Source organism: Musa acuminata, chromosome BXJ1-5 (genome assembly GCF_036884655.1).
Source record: "Musa acuminata AAA Group cultivar baxijiao chromosome BXJ1-5, Cavendish_Baxijiao_AAA, whole genome shotgun sequence".
Classification (NCBI taxonomy): domain Eukaryota; kingdom Viridiplantae; phylum Streptophyta; class Magnoliopsida; order Zingiberales; family Musaceae; genus Musa; species Musa acuminata.
The window spans coordinates 7,300,496-7,315,414 of record NC_088331.1 but is presented as its reverse complement, the minus strand read 5'-3'; the positions used below and the strand labels follow the sequence as shown (position 1 = coordinate 7,315,414).

The following is a 14,919-nucleotide window of genomic DNA, read 5'->3' as shown; positions in this document are numbered from 1 at the left end:
TATGGGTGGATGGAAATCGGGAAGTTTGTGCCGTGAAATGATATCTATTCTGAGGTCGGTAGGAGTGTGACAAACCACTGCGAGCCTTTAATCTGGTTTGATTTGACACCGCAACCGTGGGTTCTGCCACGGATACTCCATCATGGATCATTGGATTAGAGCGAAGGGGAAGTTCTATCATTTCTGCCTACTTCTCTGTAATCGTGTTGGTGGAGAAGATCGAACATCTCCTTTCCTACAAGATGATAATGTTTGCAAGACAGCTGATGCTTTTGTAACAGTACCATGCAACATGATCAACTGAGACAAGTGTCACCAAGAAGGATATTAATGATTTAATTGATTTTGCCTTAGTCATGCAATACTTTTGTAAAAGGTATGGCTCAAAAGTTGCTGCTGCAAAAGAGAACAAAATTTTGAGCAAAAGATTATGTGATCGTAACATCTCAATTTAATTTTACATCGAAAATAAACTAATATTTAGATTGATTTATGAGAATATTGATTCATGCTTTAAATTGAGAACTTGGATTTGCATATAGTTTTCTACACCTAATAAAGATGTGTCTTAGACAATCCCATCTACTAACTCAATTATAAGCAGAAAGCCAGCTCAAGAAAGAAAGAAGAAAATAAGGAAAATAATGGTTCCATTTCCTTTATTATTTCAGACTTTTCTCAAGGAAGATTCATAAACCCAACTGCGCTTGGGAGAGCGAAATAGTTATCGACCAAATGTCTTTTATTTGCGAGTTACAGTGAACTGTTGATGCCAACAAGCCAGAAGAAAGCAGATTGCAATTCTCGCAGCCAATTAAACGTCCTTTGCAGAAATTTAGCAGCTCGCTATCATGCTCACGAAGAACCATCGACTTCTGTTAACGAGCAGACGCTGAAAGGTTTTTAACACGTTGTACGTATTCGTCTGCCTCCAGCATGGTTCCCTTCACTGCCTCGTTCTGCAAGAAGCGCTCCGCCCATCCCACCAGTAGCGGAACCTTCTTCTCGTCCAAGAACTTGATGTTGCTCACCTCCTCCACCGCCTTGATCCACCCCAGCCAGCACCCCAGGGCGATATCCAAGTAGCCAATGGTGTCACCACCAAAGTACTCCTTCCCGTGGCTGCACTTGGCGAAAGCCTCTTCCAGCAGCTGAAAAGCTTCTGCCCCTCCGTCTGCTACTTCTGCCTTGGACGTCCCTTCGGTTGCTCCGAAAACGAGAGTCCTAACCAGCGCAAGCAACTGCCAGAAAACGAAGGAATTAAGTGCCACATCAAATTCAATATTTAAGCACGTTGAAATGGATGCCATAAGGGAAGGCGTGGAGACCAACCTTGTCATCAATGTAGGTGACCCAAAAGCGAGCGACGGCGCGGTCGAAGGGGTGGGAGGGCAGGATGGGAGGCTCGCTGGTCCAAATCTCGTCGATGTACTCCACGATGATGGCGGACTCGCAGACGGGCTTTCCCTGGTGGATGAGGACGGGGATCTTCTTGTACACAGGGTTGGACTTCAGCAGGATCTCGCTCTTCTGCCCTTGTACCTCCTCCTGCACGAACTCGTACCCTACTTTCTTGAGGTTCAAAGCGATCCCCACCCTGGTCACGTAGGGACTCCTCCAAAGTCCCAACAGCTTCACCTCCCCTGTTGTCGCCGACACTGCTGCCATTGTTCTGTGTCGATTGCCGATAACTCTGCGGTGGGTGAGCCTAAAACTAGCAGAGGATGGAGATCGGAAGTCGGAGACTCACTGCTAACCACACATTCGACGAAGTTTGACACGGCAACCCAAAGTTTGATGACTTGATGACGCCACTGCTAACCTCACACTCGACGAAGTTTGACACGAGAACCCAAAGTTTGATTATATCGACTGTACTGGAAACGAGAAACAGAGAAATGGCTCGATCTCATCGGTATCATCTACTCCTCGTCCTCGTTAGTGTTGTTGTTGTTATTGTTATTATTAAATCTAATTGAGAATTAATTCATATTAGTTATTTAAATAATAATCATATTTTAAATATTAATTATTTAGATAATTATTATATTATAAATAATTATAGACATGTTATAAGTAGTGACTGATGATCTAAAAGTTATAAGGTAGTTTCTACAGTTAGCTTAATCATAGATGATATGATGAGATGAGGTAGTTACCATTAGGTCCTATAAATATGAGTATAATTTATAAAACAATATACTTGAAAATATCTTATAAGTATTTTATGTCTTATATTTTTTTTTAACACTACATTAGTTTTTTTGATTGAAATCATTCTCTTTTATTACATCATAGTATTCTATTTTTTTCGTTTTCTTACTCCTCCATCCCTAACATTTATAGTATCAAAGATAAGTTTCAATCTTAATGGAGCATTATGACTTTCAATGACAATTCCATATCTTAACCCTTTATTCTTATCTTCTTAGGCAAATGTTAGGAATTTTAGAATATCAAGATAAAGAATATATTCAAGTCTCGAGATTTTTGGGACTTAATAGAGAATAGATAAGTAGATCTAGATAAAAAAAACTAGGTCGAGAGAGAATAAAAGGAAAGATTCAAATACATGAGATAATCTTCTCAAGAATTATAATAATGACAATCTCAAAGCAAACTTAGGTGATACTTCGAAATGAATTTCAAGACTCATCAAGAGTGGTTATGCTAAAACTTCATACCCTTCATCATGAGTTTAAAATTTTATTCATGAAAAGTAATGAATCAGTACAAGATTTTCTTTCTCAAGTAACTAAAATTGTTAGTAAAATGAAATCTTATGGTGAATACCTTTATGATTATAATCATTGTAAAAGTTTTGAGAAGTTTAACTCTAAAATTTGATCATATAATTACCGTAATTGAGGAGTCAAAAGGTTTATCTACATTTTTATTTAATGAACTAATATGTTCCTTGTAAGCACATTAAGTTAGTTAGGTTCAACAGGTCAATTAAGAAAAGTAAAGAAAAAGTATTTTAAGTCGAGGGGGAGTCTTCTACTTTAAAGAAAGACAAAAAATCTATAGGAAGAGGATGTGGCAAAGGAGGATTTCATGGTAAAAGAAATGAAAAAGGAAGTGGAAGATGACATTTTGATGGGCATAATGAATAAAAATAATCAAATTATGATAAAGAAAAACTACATGAGTGGAATTGAATGTCACTGTTATAAAAAGTTTGATCACATGAAGGTAGATTGCTGAAAAACAGAAAAGCAACAAGCTATGTGGAGGAAAATAAAGAAAGTAATAAGTTTACTCATTCATAAGTTAATGATATCTTAAATAATATTTCGTTTTTTATAGTAAATATTCTAATCATATGTTACATATAAAACTCACAAGTTAAAATTTAGATTTAAATATAATAAACAAATCTAAGTGGAAGGAAAAAGAATAATTGATGTGAAGACAAGTCAAAGGAAGGTAAAACACCTTAATAATATTTTTTTGTTCCTAATTTATCACATAACTTGTTGAGCATTAGACAATTGATATATTATAGATATTCAATTATATTTGATGATAGTTTATTGAATAAAAAAAAATCTAGTTTGATTAAAATGACATAAAATAAGATTTTCAAATTGATGTTTTAAAAAGTATGTTATTACAATTCAAAAGAATGACTCTAATTTGTGACATTTAAGATATGGACATATTAACATTAAGGGTTTAAAATTATTAAATCAAATAGATAGAGGTGATGAATTTTTATTTAATGAGTTTAATTATTTTTATGAAGAAAATAATATTCATAAAGAATTAACAATATCACATACATCATAATAAAATGATAAGCTATCTTCCAAATCAGTTTAGGGCAAAAGCAGTTATAACAGTAGTTTATTTGTTGAATATTTCACTAACAAAGACTATTATGAAACAAATTCCTTTTGAGACTTAGTATGATATGAAGCCAAGTATAAGCCATCTAAGAATTTTTTTGTTACATTGATAATACTTTGGTAAATTCATAAAATCATCACAAGCTTGATGAAAAATCTAAAAAATATATCTTAATTAGTTATTCATTATAATCCAAAGCATATCGATTGTATAATCCTATTAGTGATAAAGTTATTATTAACAGAAATATTATATTTGATGAAAGGGCAAGTTGGAATTGTGAGACTAACGAAGATGAAATATAAATTCAGATTCCAACAGAACTAAACACTCTACAAAATCAAGTGATAAAACCTGCTCCAACAAGTTCATCGTCTACCTCACCTAATAACAATTCAAATTCATCAAATGATTCCTTAGATAAAACCCCTCTAAGAAAATTTAGATCACCAATTATGATTCAATATTTGTTTTGTTTATTTTAGATCATATAAGTTTTAAGGAAACAGTTGTAAAAGAAGAATAACAAAAGGTAATCAAAGAGAAAATCAAGTCATTTGAGAAGAATAAAACCCGGAAGCTAATAGATCTACCAAAAGAAAATAAAATTATTAGATTAAAATAGGTGTTCAAAGCAAAATATAAAACAGATCGAAGTATCTAAAAATATAAAACTCGACTTATAGTAAAAGCAACAACAAAGTATTAATTTTAATAATACTTTAACTCCGGTTGCTAAATTTAAAATCGTGAAAATTTTCTTAGTTTTAATTGCTCACTTGAGTTGACCTATTTATCAATTTAATATAAAATTTATGTTTTTAAATGGAGATTTACAAGAAGAGGTTTTTGTTAAACCCGAAAGTTTTTTTTGGTTAAAGGACATGAAAAAAATATGTATAAACTAAAAAAAACTCTTTATGGCTTTAAACAAGTTTTAAGAGCATGGTATAGTAAAATTAATTATTATTTTTATTAAAATAAATTTAAGAGAAGCAATAATGAACCTACTCTTTATTTCAAGAAGGAAGGTGAATATAATATTCTTATGGTTTGCCTTTATGTTGATGATACTATATACATGAGTTCACCTGTAGAATTTAAAAAATGCTTGATGAATAAGTTTGAAATATCAGATATATAGGTCTATTGCACTATTTTCTTGAGTTGGAAGTGAAGCAATGATTATATAAAAAATTTATTTCACAAAGAAATTATACAATGGATCTACTCAAAAAATCTAATGTGATTAATTATAAAGCTACAGTAACACTCATAAATGTAAATAAGAAATTAAAACTTGAAGATATTACATATTTGACAAATATAAGATACTACAAAAGTTTGGTTAGAGATTTGATTTATCTAACTCATACTCGACTAGATATTACCTTATCTATTACTGTAGTATCCAAGTTTATGTATAGCCTAAGCAAACATTATATTGGAGTTAAACGAATTCTGCATTATATTGTTAGAACTAAATATTATGAAATTTGGTATTCTCATAATTTTAAATATAGATTATTTAGTTTCACTTATAGTGATTGGACATGAGCTTTAGATAATAGAATAAGTACTTTTGACAGTATTTTTAGTCTCGGATTAAGAGCTATATCTTATAATTTAAAAAAGCAAACAACAACTGTATTATCGACATCGAAAGCAGAATATGTAATTTTAATATTAGCAATCTGTCAAGCAATATCACTTAGAAGATTTTTTTAAAATTTTTATCAAGAAAAAAAAAGAAGTAACATAAATATTTCGTAATAACAAAGCCACAATTGTAATATAAAGAATTCATCATTTCATAGAAAAACGAAGTATATAGAGATATACTATCATTTCATTTGGGATCTTATAGCAAGTGAAGCCATAGCAACGAAGTATTATAGAACATATAAAGAAGTTATAGATATTCTCACAAAGTCGTTTCCAATTCAGAGGCATGTTTATCTTACGTCTCAAATCAGTATATGTAACTAAGAATCAAGGGCGAACATTAAGAATTGATTCATAGTAGTTATATAGATAATTGTCATGTTCTAGATAGTTATAGATATATTCTAAATAGTGGCTCAGGATCTTAAAGTCATATAGTAGTTCCTACACATAACTCAATCATGGATGAAATAATAGGATAAGATAGTTATCACTAGGTCCTATAAATAGGACTATAATTCATGAAGTATCGAAGTATAAAAGAATATATGTACTTAAGAATATTTTATAAATGTTCTGTATCTTACCTCTTGTTTAATACATTGATTTTTTTTATTAAAAATATTCTCTTTTAATTATATTATTATTTTTTATTTCTTTACTCCTTCATCCCAGCACTTATGCTAATATACTGGAAAACGATCGAGTCTGATTGAACAAATTCAGCTTCATACTTTTACGTTTGTAGTGGAACCATCAGTGGAACCAACATCGATCGTCTTCAACGTTTTACCTCACTAAATGATTTTTTGATTGTAAGCACACAAAACAAAACCGTTGGGGAGTATGGAATCCGAGAATACGGATTAAACGACAAGATTGTGCCAATAAATTTCCCAGCTCACGTCGATTGGATTATGTGGCCAAGGATACGGACTCGATCTAGCGCCTGGATTCTGCGCGTGGATGAGCTGTGTGCACTGGACCATCCATGGCTGAGGCACACGGAGGAAACCATCCGTGGCCCGGAACTGCGGATACTGGAGAACGACGCGGATTACTGGTCCAAATGCCCCAATGCTTTACCTCCTCCCAAAACCATGGCTCTGCTGCCAAAGCTGGGAAAGATGGCCATGCCTTCCTAAAGAAGCTTTCCAAGCGATGCCCGATTAGGCGGCTGCTCCTCACTTTGATGGCACGAGCTGGGAAGAGAACATGCCAAGGCTGCGGATAGATGCACACCTGAATAAGAGTGAACATTGATCTTGTTCTTATTGCTTCACTACAGGTTCTGAATCGAATGCCTGAAAGCAGACTGATCACCACCATGCATGATGTGTCCTTGCATTGGTTGAAATCAATCAGGCAGTGTCATGCTCTATTACTACAGTGTACCGTAAAAGCAAGCAAAACAGTGAGCCTTGAAGGAACCAGCACAGCAGATTAATCGATGCCAACTTAAGTTGCCTCTTGCCATTGGCTACAGTATTAACTTTCAGAGTTGATTCCACATGGAAACTAAATGAGGCTCAGAGACAAGATGGGGATTAAGCTGTACCTTCATCAAAATGTACTTGCTCATTCCACCAATAACAACTAGTGGAAATGAATGTTTGAACACCATGCTTACTCCTATCTGCAGAATCTATTGAATAGATTGCGACGAATGAAAAAATATTTTTTACTCCGAGAAAAATCTGAAGTTTCACATGGAAATACAATGACAATTGTGATCAGAGAAAAAAAATCAGAAATAAAAAAGAATGTAATTTTTTCTAATGGCTTTGAGGGATTTTTATCCAGTCTCCTGTTTCATCAATTAGTCATCAAATACCCAATTCATGATTACCCTGCAAAGTCCGATCATGAACTGGGTCTGATCGACTCCAGAAACTGCACAACTTCTGCCATTCTTGGCCTCCTCGATGGGGCTTCGGAAGTGCAAATTAACCCTAACTTAAGTACCTGAATCAATTCGGTCTCTAGAAAACCCCTCATATTCCGATCAAAGCAATCAGATGCTGTTCCATCCTCCAGCACTCCCCTAACATAATCCTGCAATACCACCACCTTAGCTGCCCCTGGGCTTTCCACCGGCTTCCTCCCCGTCACAATCTCCAGTAGAACTACCCCAAAGCTATAGACATCACACTTATCGCTATATCTCAAGCTCTGAGAAGCCAGTTCTGGAGCAACATAACCCACTGCTGTATGAAACTTGGTTAAAGCATTGCTACCCAGGATCGGTAGCAGTTTCCCCAACCCGTAATCCGATAGCTTTGCTTCATACCCTTCATCTAAAAGTATGTTAGTAGACTTGACATTAAGATGCAGGACTTGGGGCCTGCAGTCATGATGCAGATATGCAAGAGCCCTTGCTGTTCCAATAGCTATATTGAACCTCCTAGACCACAACAACTCACCTCTGCCACTGCTACTACCGCTGCCCGAGTATAGACGACGAGAAACATGGAGGTGATCATATAGGTTTCCGTTAGGAACAAATTCTGATAGAATTAACTGCATAGTGGATGACCAATAGTAACCATGGAATGCAACTAAATTGGGGTGCCCGAGGCTACCAAGTCGGCCAATCTCCTGCTCAAACTCTTCCTGGTTCCGTATCCTGCCTAGGCTCTCGAGCTTCTTCACCGCGATTGAAACTCCACCCTCGAATGTGGCTTTGTACACAGTGCCGATGGATCCACCACCAACCATGCAGTCCTTATCGAGCAATGCCTTGGTTCCTGCCTCCCAGTCTTCATACCTAGACGGCAAAGTCTTGCTGAAAAGAACCAGCTTTCCAATGATCACGTTCGAGCCTGTTGAAGCAGGAGGAGTGCTCTCAGAAACCAAAATCTCTTCCTCCACTACCTTCTTCCCATATGCCCGGATGTTCATGACCGTGACAATGCAGACGCCGATAAGTATGATAGCAGCAGCAACGATGGCTATAATAGCAGGGACAGTCAATAGTCTTGTTCTTCGAGAGACGTTGCCCGAAGAACAAGGGGTAGTCAGCGGAGGCCCACAGAGTAATGAGTTGTTCAAGAACGCCGAAGGTCCAAACTGTTGGATCGTGGTTGCAGAAGGAATCGCCCCGGAGAGGTTGTTGTAAGACACATTGAAGAAAGTTAACAACGTCAGACCTCCAAGAGAGTCAGGTATCACTCCAGTGAGCAAATTCTCCGAAAGATCGAGGTACTCAAGCTTTGAGAGCTGGCCCAGGGTTGGGGGGATGATCCCATTGAGCTGGTTCCGGTGCAGATCGAGGTGTTTGAGATAGGTCATGTTATAGAGGGTGTCTGGGATTCCTCCGGCCAAGCGATTGCCCGATGCATCCCTGCAAAATCACAGCACTGGAACTCATTGATTGTCTAAAGAAATGATCATAAAAAGAATTCACGATTTAGGAGAAATTTCCCAGCGATAACTCACAGCTCAAGGAGGAATCTGCATTGGCTCAGGGTGATTGGAATCTCCCCGAAGAGCTGAAGATTTTGAATGTCCAGAATCTGAAGTAACTCGATCCCTCCGAGCTCGGCAGGAATCGAACCCCCGATTCCAGCATTGTTCCCTAGCCTAAGAACAGAGAGCGACTTCAAGCTCCCAATTTCCAGCGGAATGCTTCCGCTGAGATTGTTAAGCCCTAAGTCAAGAAACCTGAGCGCTCCACAATTTGCTATGCTCGGTGGAATTCCACCGCTCAATTCATTGCCGGAGACGTCAAAGAACCCTAATTTCTCACTACAAACACTAACCTCTGGTATTTCCCCTTGAAATTTATTAGATGACATGTTGAAGTAGCTAAGATTTTGGAGGCTAAGAAGATTGAAAGGCACCGTTCCGGAGAAGGAATTGCTGCCGAGATCGAAAAGTTCGAGGCTTTGGCACATTGAGATCTTATCGGTGACGGTTCCCGACAGCGAATTGTCCCTCACGGAGATGTAGTTGATGTCAGGCGGCTCGCAGATCTGAGGGATCAGTTCTCCGGTAAGATTGTTGAAGGACAAGTCGATGCCGACCAGCCTCGAACAATTGGCGATGTCAGCGGGGATCGGGCCGGAGAGGGCATTGTGGGAGAGCGACACGAACCGCGTCTTGACGCATTGGCTGAAGAGAGCGGCCGGAATCTCGCCGGAGAAGACGTTGTAGGAGAGGTCGAGGAGGCGGAGGCCGGGAAGGCCGCCGAGGAACCCCGGGACGCCGCCGGATAGGGCGTTGCGGCTGACATTGAGCTTGTGGAGCGTCTGGATCGCGGCGAACTCCGGCGGCACTCCGCCGGAGAAGCGGTTGCCGAAGAGGGAGATGATCTGAAGGGACCCGAGGCCGGACAGAGAGGCCGGGATAGCCCCGGCGAGGTTGGCCCCGTGGACAAGGATCTTCACCACGGACCCGGCGTCGTTGCAGAACACGCCGGCGAAGTCGCGGCAGGGGTCGCCGGCGGCGACCCACGATGCGAGCGCGCCGCCGGGGTCGGACGTCACGTTGCTCTTGAACTCGAGAAGTATCTCCTTCTCCGACGTCGATGCCTCCGCCACCGGCGGCGCCGACCCGCTGAAGACGACGACAACGACAACGAGGGAAAATAGATAACGGCAGATTCTCATTTTAGACGGCGGTCAGTCCATCCGCGAGGCCAGAAGACTCCACTAACGGCGACGACGACGGGGAGGGGTGCGGTCACCGCCCTCGGCGTGGCCGTTGGGTAGTAGCATAACGCGAGCAGTAGCATGAACAACAGCGAGTGGGTAAGGGGTATTGAATTGGTGGGGAGTTCCGCCGGTGAAGAGGTAATAAATAGGAAGAGGAAGCACGTGGTACAGGCCCAGGCTTTGTCTCTCTGTCTGGCTTTCCATCCATATTACTTCTCTTTCCGGGCGTCAGAACTCAATGCGTGGGTGGGTGGAATTGGTGGTGGTGGTGGTGACGACCAGACATTGCTGCTTGTGCTTGGTGGGAGCATTGAATGTTTCATGCCCACCATCACCAACCCGAGTTAGGAGCAGAAGAAAAGAATGAAACAAAAGGGAGAATGCACAGTGTATAGAAGTGCAGTGACAGCTTAAATGCCTGTGGTCCTTCGTCCTCGTGGGTGGAGAAGAAAACAAAGACAACGTTGGGTGGCTCCGTTGTGGACAAGCTGTGCATGACGGAAGAAAATGGCAGGGCGTAAGCCAGATTAAAACGCTAGAAAAGGAGCCAACTTTGGGGGTGATTTGTCGCATTATCTGTCCACCATCTCCTCCGTAGATAAACCATGTCGAGCTCCCTATATTTCATTCTATCTTTACTTTTCTATGCACCTTAGATACGACGTTTTCCAATAGATTTCCTGGCATCTATCTCACCTTCATTCATTAGAATAGTGTATAGCTCCTTACGGTGTAGTGATTTTGAGGTTGTTCCATGATGCAGTCTCTAATCATGACTGGTTAGCCTCGGTAAACTGCTATCAAGCACCCAACATGACAGATGACAGCCAGAAGGACTCAGTGGCTTTATCTATAAAAAATAATCATGCTATTCTCAAGCAGAGAAAAAAAGTGACGGAGCGAGAGAGAGAGAAAAGTAAATGCTGTTTGTTTATCAAACAGAGACAACATTTCAGGTTACAGAGAAGCAAAACAAACCCAGAACTTAAAGAGGGGAAAAAGGACATGTCTTTCCGGAACAACGATCAAGGAAGTCTATTTCAGCAAAAGATGGATTATTGTTACTGGGGTTTCATTTCTGGAATAATGACCCACCAAAAACTGTGGCCTGAAAAGAGTTCCTGCAGGTTTTATTTCTTCCACCTCACAACCAAAACTTCTTAAAGTCCCATTTAAGATGCAGATATTTTGGTTATATTTTCTTCTTTCGTTTGAAGTAGATGAATCCAGTTTGCTCTTCATTCAAGTGTCTCTTCTACGAGAGATTTAGTAAGATAAAATTATATAGTCGATCTAGTCGGAGACAATCCCATCGATGAGCATCTCGTTCAAGATGACTGAATATGCGATTTGAGGTATTTTCTTGATGGTAAGATTCCTTCTTGGGAGTGAGTCGTCTGAGTGTCTCCGAGAGATTGTCTGTCTCACGATTACGTGATCATGTTATGATTCCCTCCGATGCTTAAAAGTCAATAAAGAGGAGAAGACAATAATGTAAACAGTAAGATTTAGTAAGTGTGTAGAGAATTATCTCCTCCTTAGCGTGAGCTGATTGATTCTTTTTCATACTTAATCCCTAGGATTTCTTACTGACGAGTTCAAAATGAGATTAGATAAACCATACGATCATTCTTTGATCTTGATAAGACAGAACGATTGCCATCAGTTATTGATGTGGTGCACATCAAAAGGTCCCGCGACGTTATTTTGGGGTTGGTGACCTAGAACCAACTTAGGTGTCGACCTCGATGGTAAATGAGTTAACATTAGTAAAAATCTTCGTATCACGCGTAAAACTGAACTCTTCTAATTGGAAATTGCTTGTTGGTGTTGAAGTGAGAATGGATTAAATACTTTCACTCTATTACATTGGTCATAAAAATTATTTTTTATATTTAAAAATAAATAAATAATAATAACAGGATTCGAATTCAGAACCATACTATGATCCTTCAAAATCATTTCATTAGATAATTTATAAAAGTGGTAGGAATATGGGGATAAGTTGCCATTACGTCCATTGTTCTTAAATTAATGACTGAAGACCCATTTAGATTCTTTAAGATATCCATCAAATTAACAAATGGTCACATTACATAAATGTCAGAAACCAACTTGACAGGTTGAGAGGTGTACACTGCTCTTAATACAAAACAACATGTTAGGTATACATTTAATAAGCTGAGGGCGTAGTGGACCTCTCTCATTGGAGTACCATTCCCAATATTACATCATCGTCTATCGGAACCTCTGCATTTGCCATTAAACACACAGCATCGAGTCATGCAAGTGTCACTCTCACCTGAACATGAGATACTGTGCATCCTTTTGCTCGCCGATGCAGAGTCTATTAAGTAGGAAGAAACACTGTCTTAATCTTCTAATTGAAATAAAATTAGAAAGAACAACTCGAGAAGAATCGAGTTGGATGGTTTTAGCCCAAATCGAATGTTGTTGCATCATTTCCGATAATATACACTCCTTTATTATTTTAAACCACTAGTCTTAATCTACCACAATTATCGAATCCATATTATTATTATGAGTGAGAATCGCGAATCTATTTTTTTTTTTTTCCAATGTCTAATTAAAAATGTTTGTGTAGTCGACTTATAATCAATTAAAGCTCTCGGTTTACTTATAATCAATCATAGCTATAAATCTTGAATTCCACTGAAAAATGAATTCTCATCGTCACCCATTCTTTTTGTTCTTTTTGTTTTCCTATCGTCGTCTTATTTATTATTATTTTATTTCTATTATATACATACATATATATATAGTTATATTTTATTTCTTAATGTAAGGAGTATTACCAAAACTCAAATCTCAAATCATTGGTTTTTCTAACTGGCATGCCAAATCTAAAACAATGATTAGAGGCCGCAAAGATGTGATTCTCAAGTATAATTATGCTATTATCTTTTTTTTTTTAAATAATTTAATTTTAATCATATTATTGAAAGAAATGGCTAGCTTGAATATCTATTAATAGCGTATATAAGTTTATATCCACAATATATTATAAAACATAATAATTATATGATTTTCTCAATCAATAATAAATATAAAATATTCATCTAAATCATTTCATAATATAGGATATCATGTGAGATCATGATCATCATTATTATCATAATTTATATGATTTAAAATTATTATAGTATATTATCAAAATATTGAGAGGATCATGATAATATATTATCATAATTTATATAATTTAAAATTATTATAACATATTATTAAGATATTTATTTTTTCGATAATATCTTTCCTAATAATTATCACCGTATACTCGTTTAGAAAACATACACGTCTTTGTATTCTCACAACTGAGTCCCTTTATAAGGAAACATAATTAGAGCAAAAAAGAAAGTTATCCTCTTCACTTTTATAAATCACAATGTTTTGTTAATAGTAATATTAAACATTTGCCGTTCGTAAATGATTACTTCCACAACTATACTGAACAGTAAAACATCATATTCTGCTTTATCAGGTTGTTTTCAAACTTTCGAATTCTATATCTACTAAACAAAAAGCAATTATCAATCGAATTATACATTGCTTAAATATTTTTGACCAGTGATAATTGATGATGACGAAAAGACATTAAATAGTGTACCTAATTTGATTGCATAATGGTTTAATCTCGATTAGTTAATGCACTCTTGAATGGTTTAAGTTGGACAAGTAGGAGTAGGAGGAGGAGGAGCCTATAGAAGATATAGTTTTCATTTTCCATAAGGACACTTCAAAAAAGTATTTGTTTTTTTAGTTCGTAGAGATAGTGATTCAATTCTAATGATTAGTACATTATTAGATTATTAATTCGTGTTTACAATTGTTGTCATTTCTTGTGATTATAGATGCAAGATATGTGGTTTAAGTTTAAATTATTAATTAGTGTTTACATTTGTTGCCATTTATTTCAACTAATGTGGCATTATCAATCTTAATCACGGAATATTTTTTTGACAAGTCCCTGATTGCTTCTTTATTTATCTCATTATAACGAAAGTAGTGACCATTAAGAAGAAAACGAAATCCTCGTTAAAGATCTAAGCATATTGTTATTTGTCGACAGCCTAATAAATATGCCTCATAGTAATTTCAATGGGACATTTTACCTTAAAATTGATTTTTATTTAGGATATTTTCTTTCGTCACTTTTATGAGAAATACCCCTTTATGTCCACCATCACCCTCGATCGCTAGTAGCCGCTAACACGACTAACACCACCCTTAATCTTCCTCGTGGATAATCCTTCCCCGTGATATCTTTATTTCTCTCTTTCCCTCTACCTCCCACTTCTCTCTTACCACTTATCCCTCCATGTACCTATCGTCTCCTCCTCCTCTCTTGCCATATCCTTCCTTCTGCTCAGGGTCTTCTCCTTTTCTCTTTCTCTCTCATCCTCTTGTCTCTTTCATCCTCTCTTTTTTTCTTGTACATTATCTTTTTCTCCTCCTATTATAAACTTAGTTTGAATTACTTAGTTCGTGAGATGTCTTTATGTTATCCATCTACAAAGGGTCACTCTAGTTACAATCTCACTCAAGTCCCAAAGGACCTGTAAAAGAATAAATTGATTAATTCGAAAATGAATGATAAATAAATCCCAACATCTTATGAAGAAATCTAGCGAATACTTGATATATGAGAAATGAAGAAAAAAATAATGACTTTAGAAGGTAAACGAATAATCAGAAGTCCACAAATGACTGGTCATTAGGTGTCAGACGT

At 37.3% G+C, this 14,919-nt stretch overlaps 2 protein-coding genes across 2 annotated transcripts; both read right to left on the bottom strand.

Moving 5' to 3' along the window:
• Window positions 1-633: 633 nt before the first annotated feature.
• On the bottom strand, window positions 634-1,802 carry LOC135673473 (glutathione S-transferase U18-like). Its single transcript, XM_065182472.1, has 2 exons — window positions 1,333-1,802; window positions 634-1,241 (listed from the first exon to the last, which is right to left on the bottom strand). Exons 1-2 carry the CDS (start codon window positions 1,666-1,668, stop codon window positions 879-881), a joined length of 699 nt encoding a protein of 232 aa, XP_065038544.1. The 5' UTR covers window positions 1,669-1,802; the 3' UTR covers window positions 634-878.
• A 5,363-nt stretch (window positions 1,803-7,165) lies between these two features.
• LOC135673472 (probable LRR receptor-like serine/threonine-protein kinase At1g12460) lies at window positions 7,166-10,607 on the bottom strand. The gene is made up of 2 exons (XM_065182471.1): window positions 8,956-10,607; window positions 7,166-8,860 (listed from the first exon to the last, which is right to left on the bottom strand). The coding sequence occupies exons 1-2, from the start codon at window positions 10,125-10,127 to the stop codon at window positions 7,381-7,383; spliced, it is 2,652 nt and encodes an 883-aa protein (XP_065038543.1). The 5' UTR covers window positions 10,128-10,607; the 3' UTR covers window positions 7,166-7,380.
• Window positions 10,608-14,919: the final 4,312 nt, after the last annotated feature.

Bases quoted from the DNA above. Each gene is read 5' to 3' on its own strand.
- LOC135673473 (XM_065182472.1), bottom strand. From the start codon at position 1,668: ATGGCAGCAGTGTCGGCGACAACAGGGGAGGTGAAGCTGTTGGGACTT. The intron at 1,242-1,332 runs GTTGGTCTCCAC...GTTTTCTGGCAG, and splicing joins TCACCTACATTGATGACAAG to TTGCTTGCGCTGGTTAGGAC.
- LOC135673472 (XM_065182471.1), bottom strand. From the start codon at position 10,127: ATGAGAATCTGCCGTTATCTATTTTCCCTCGTTGTCGTTGTCGTCGTC. The intron at 8,861-8,955 runs GTGAGTTATCGC...GTGATTTTGCAG, and splicing joins TGCAGATTCCTCCTTGAGCT to GGATGCATCGGGCAATCGCT.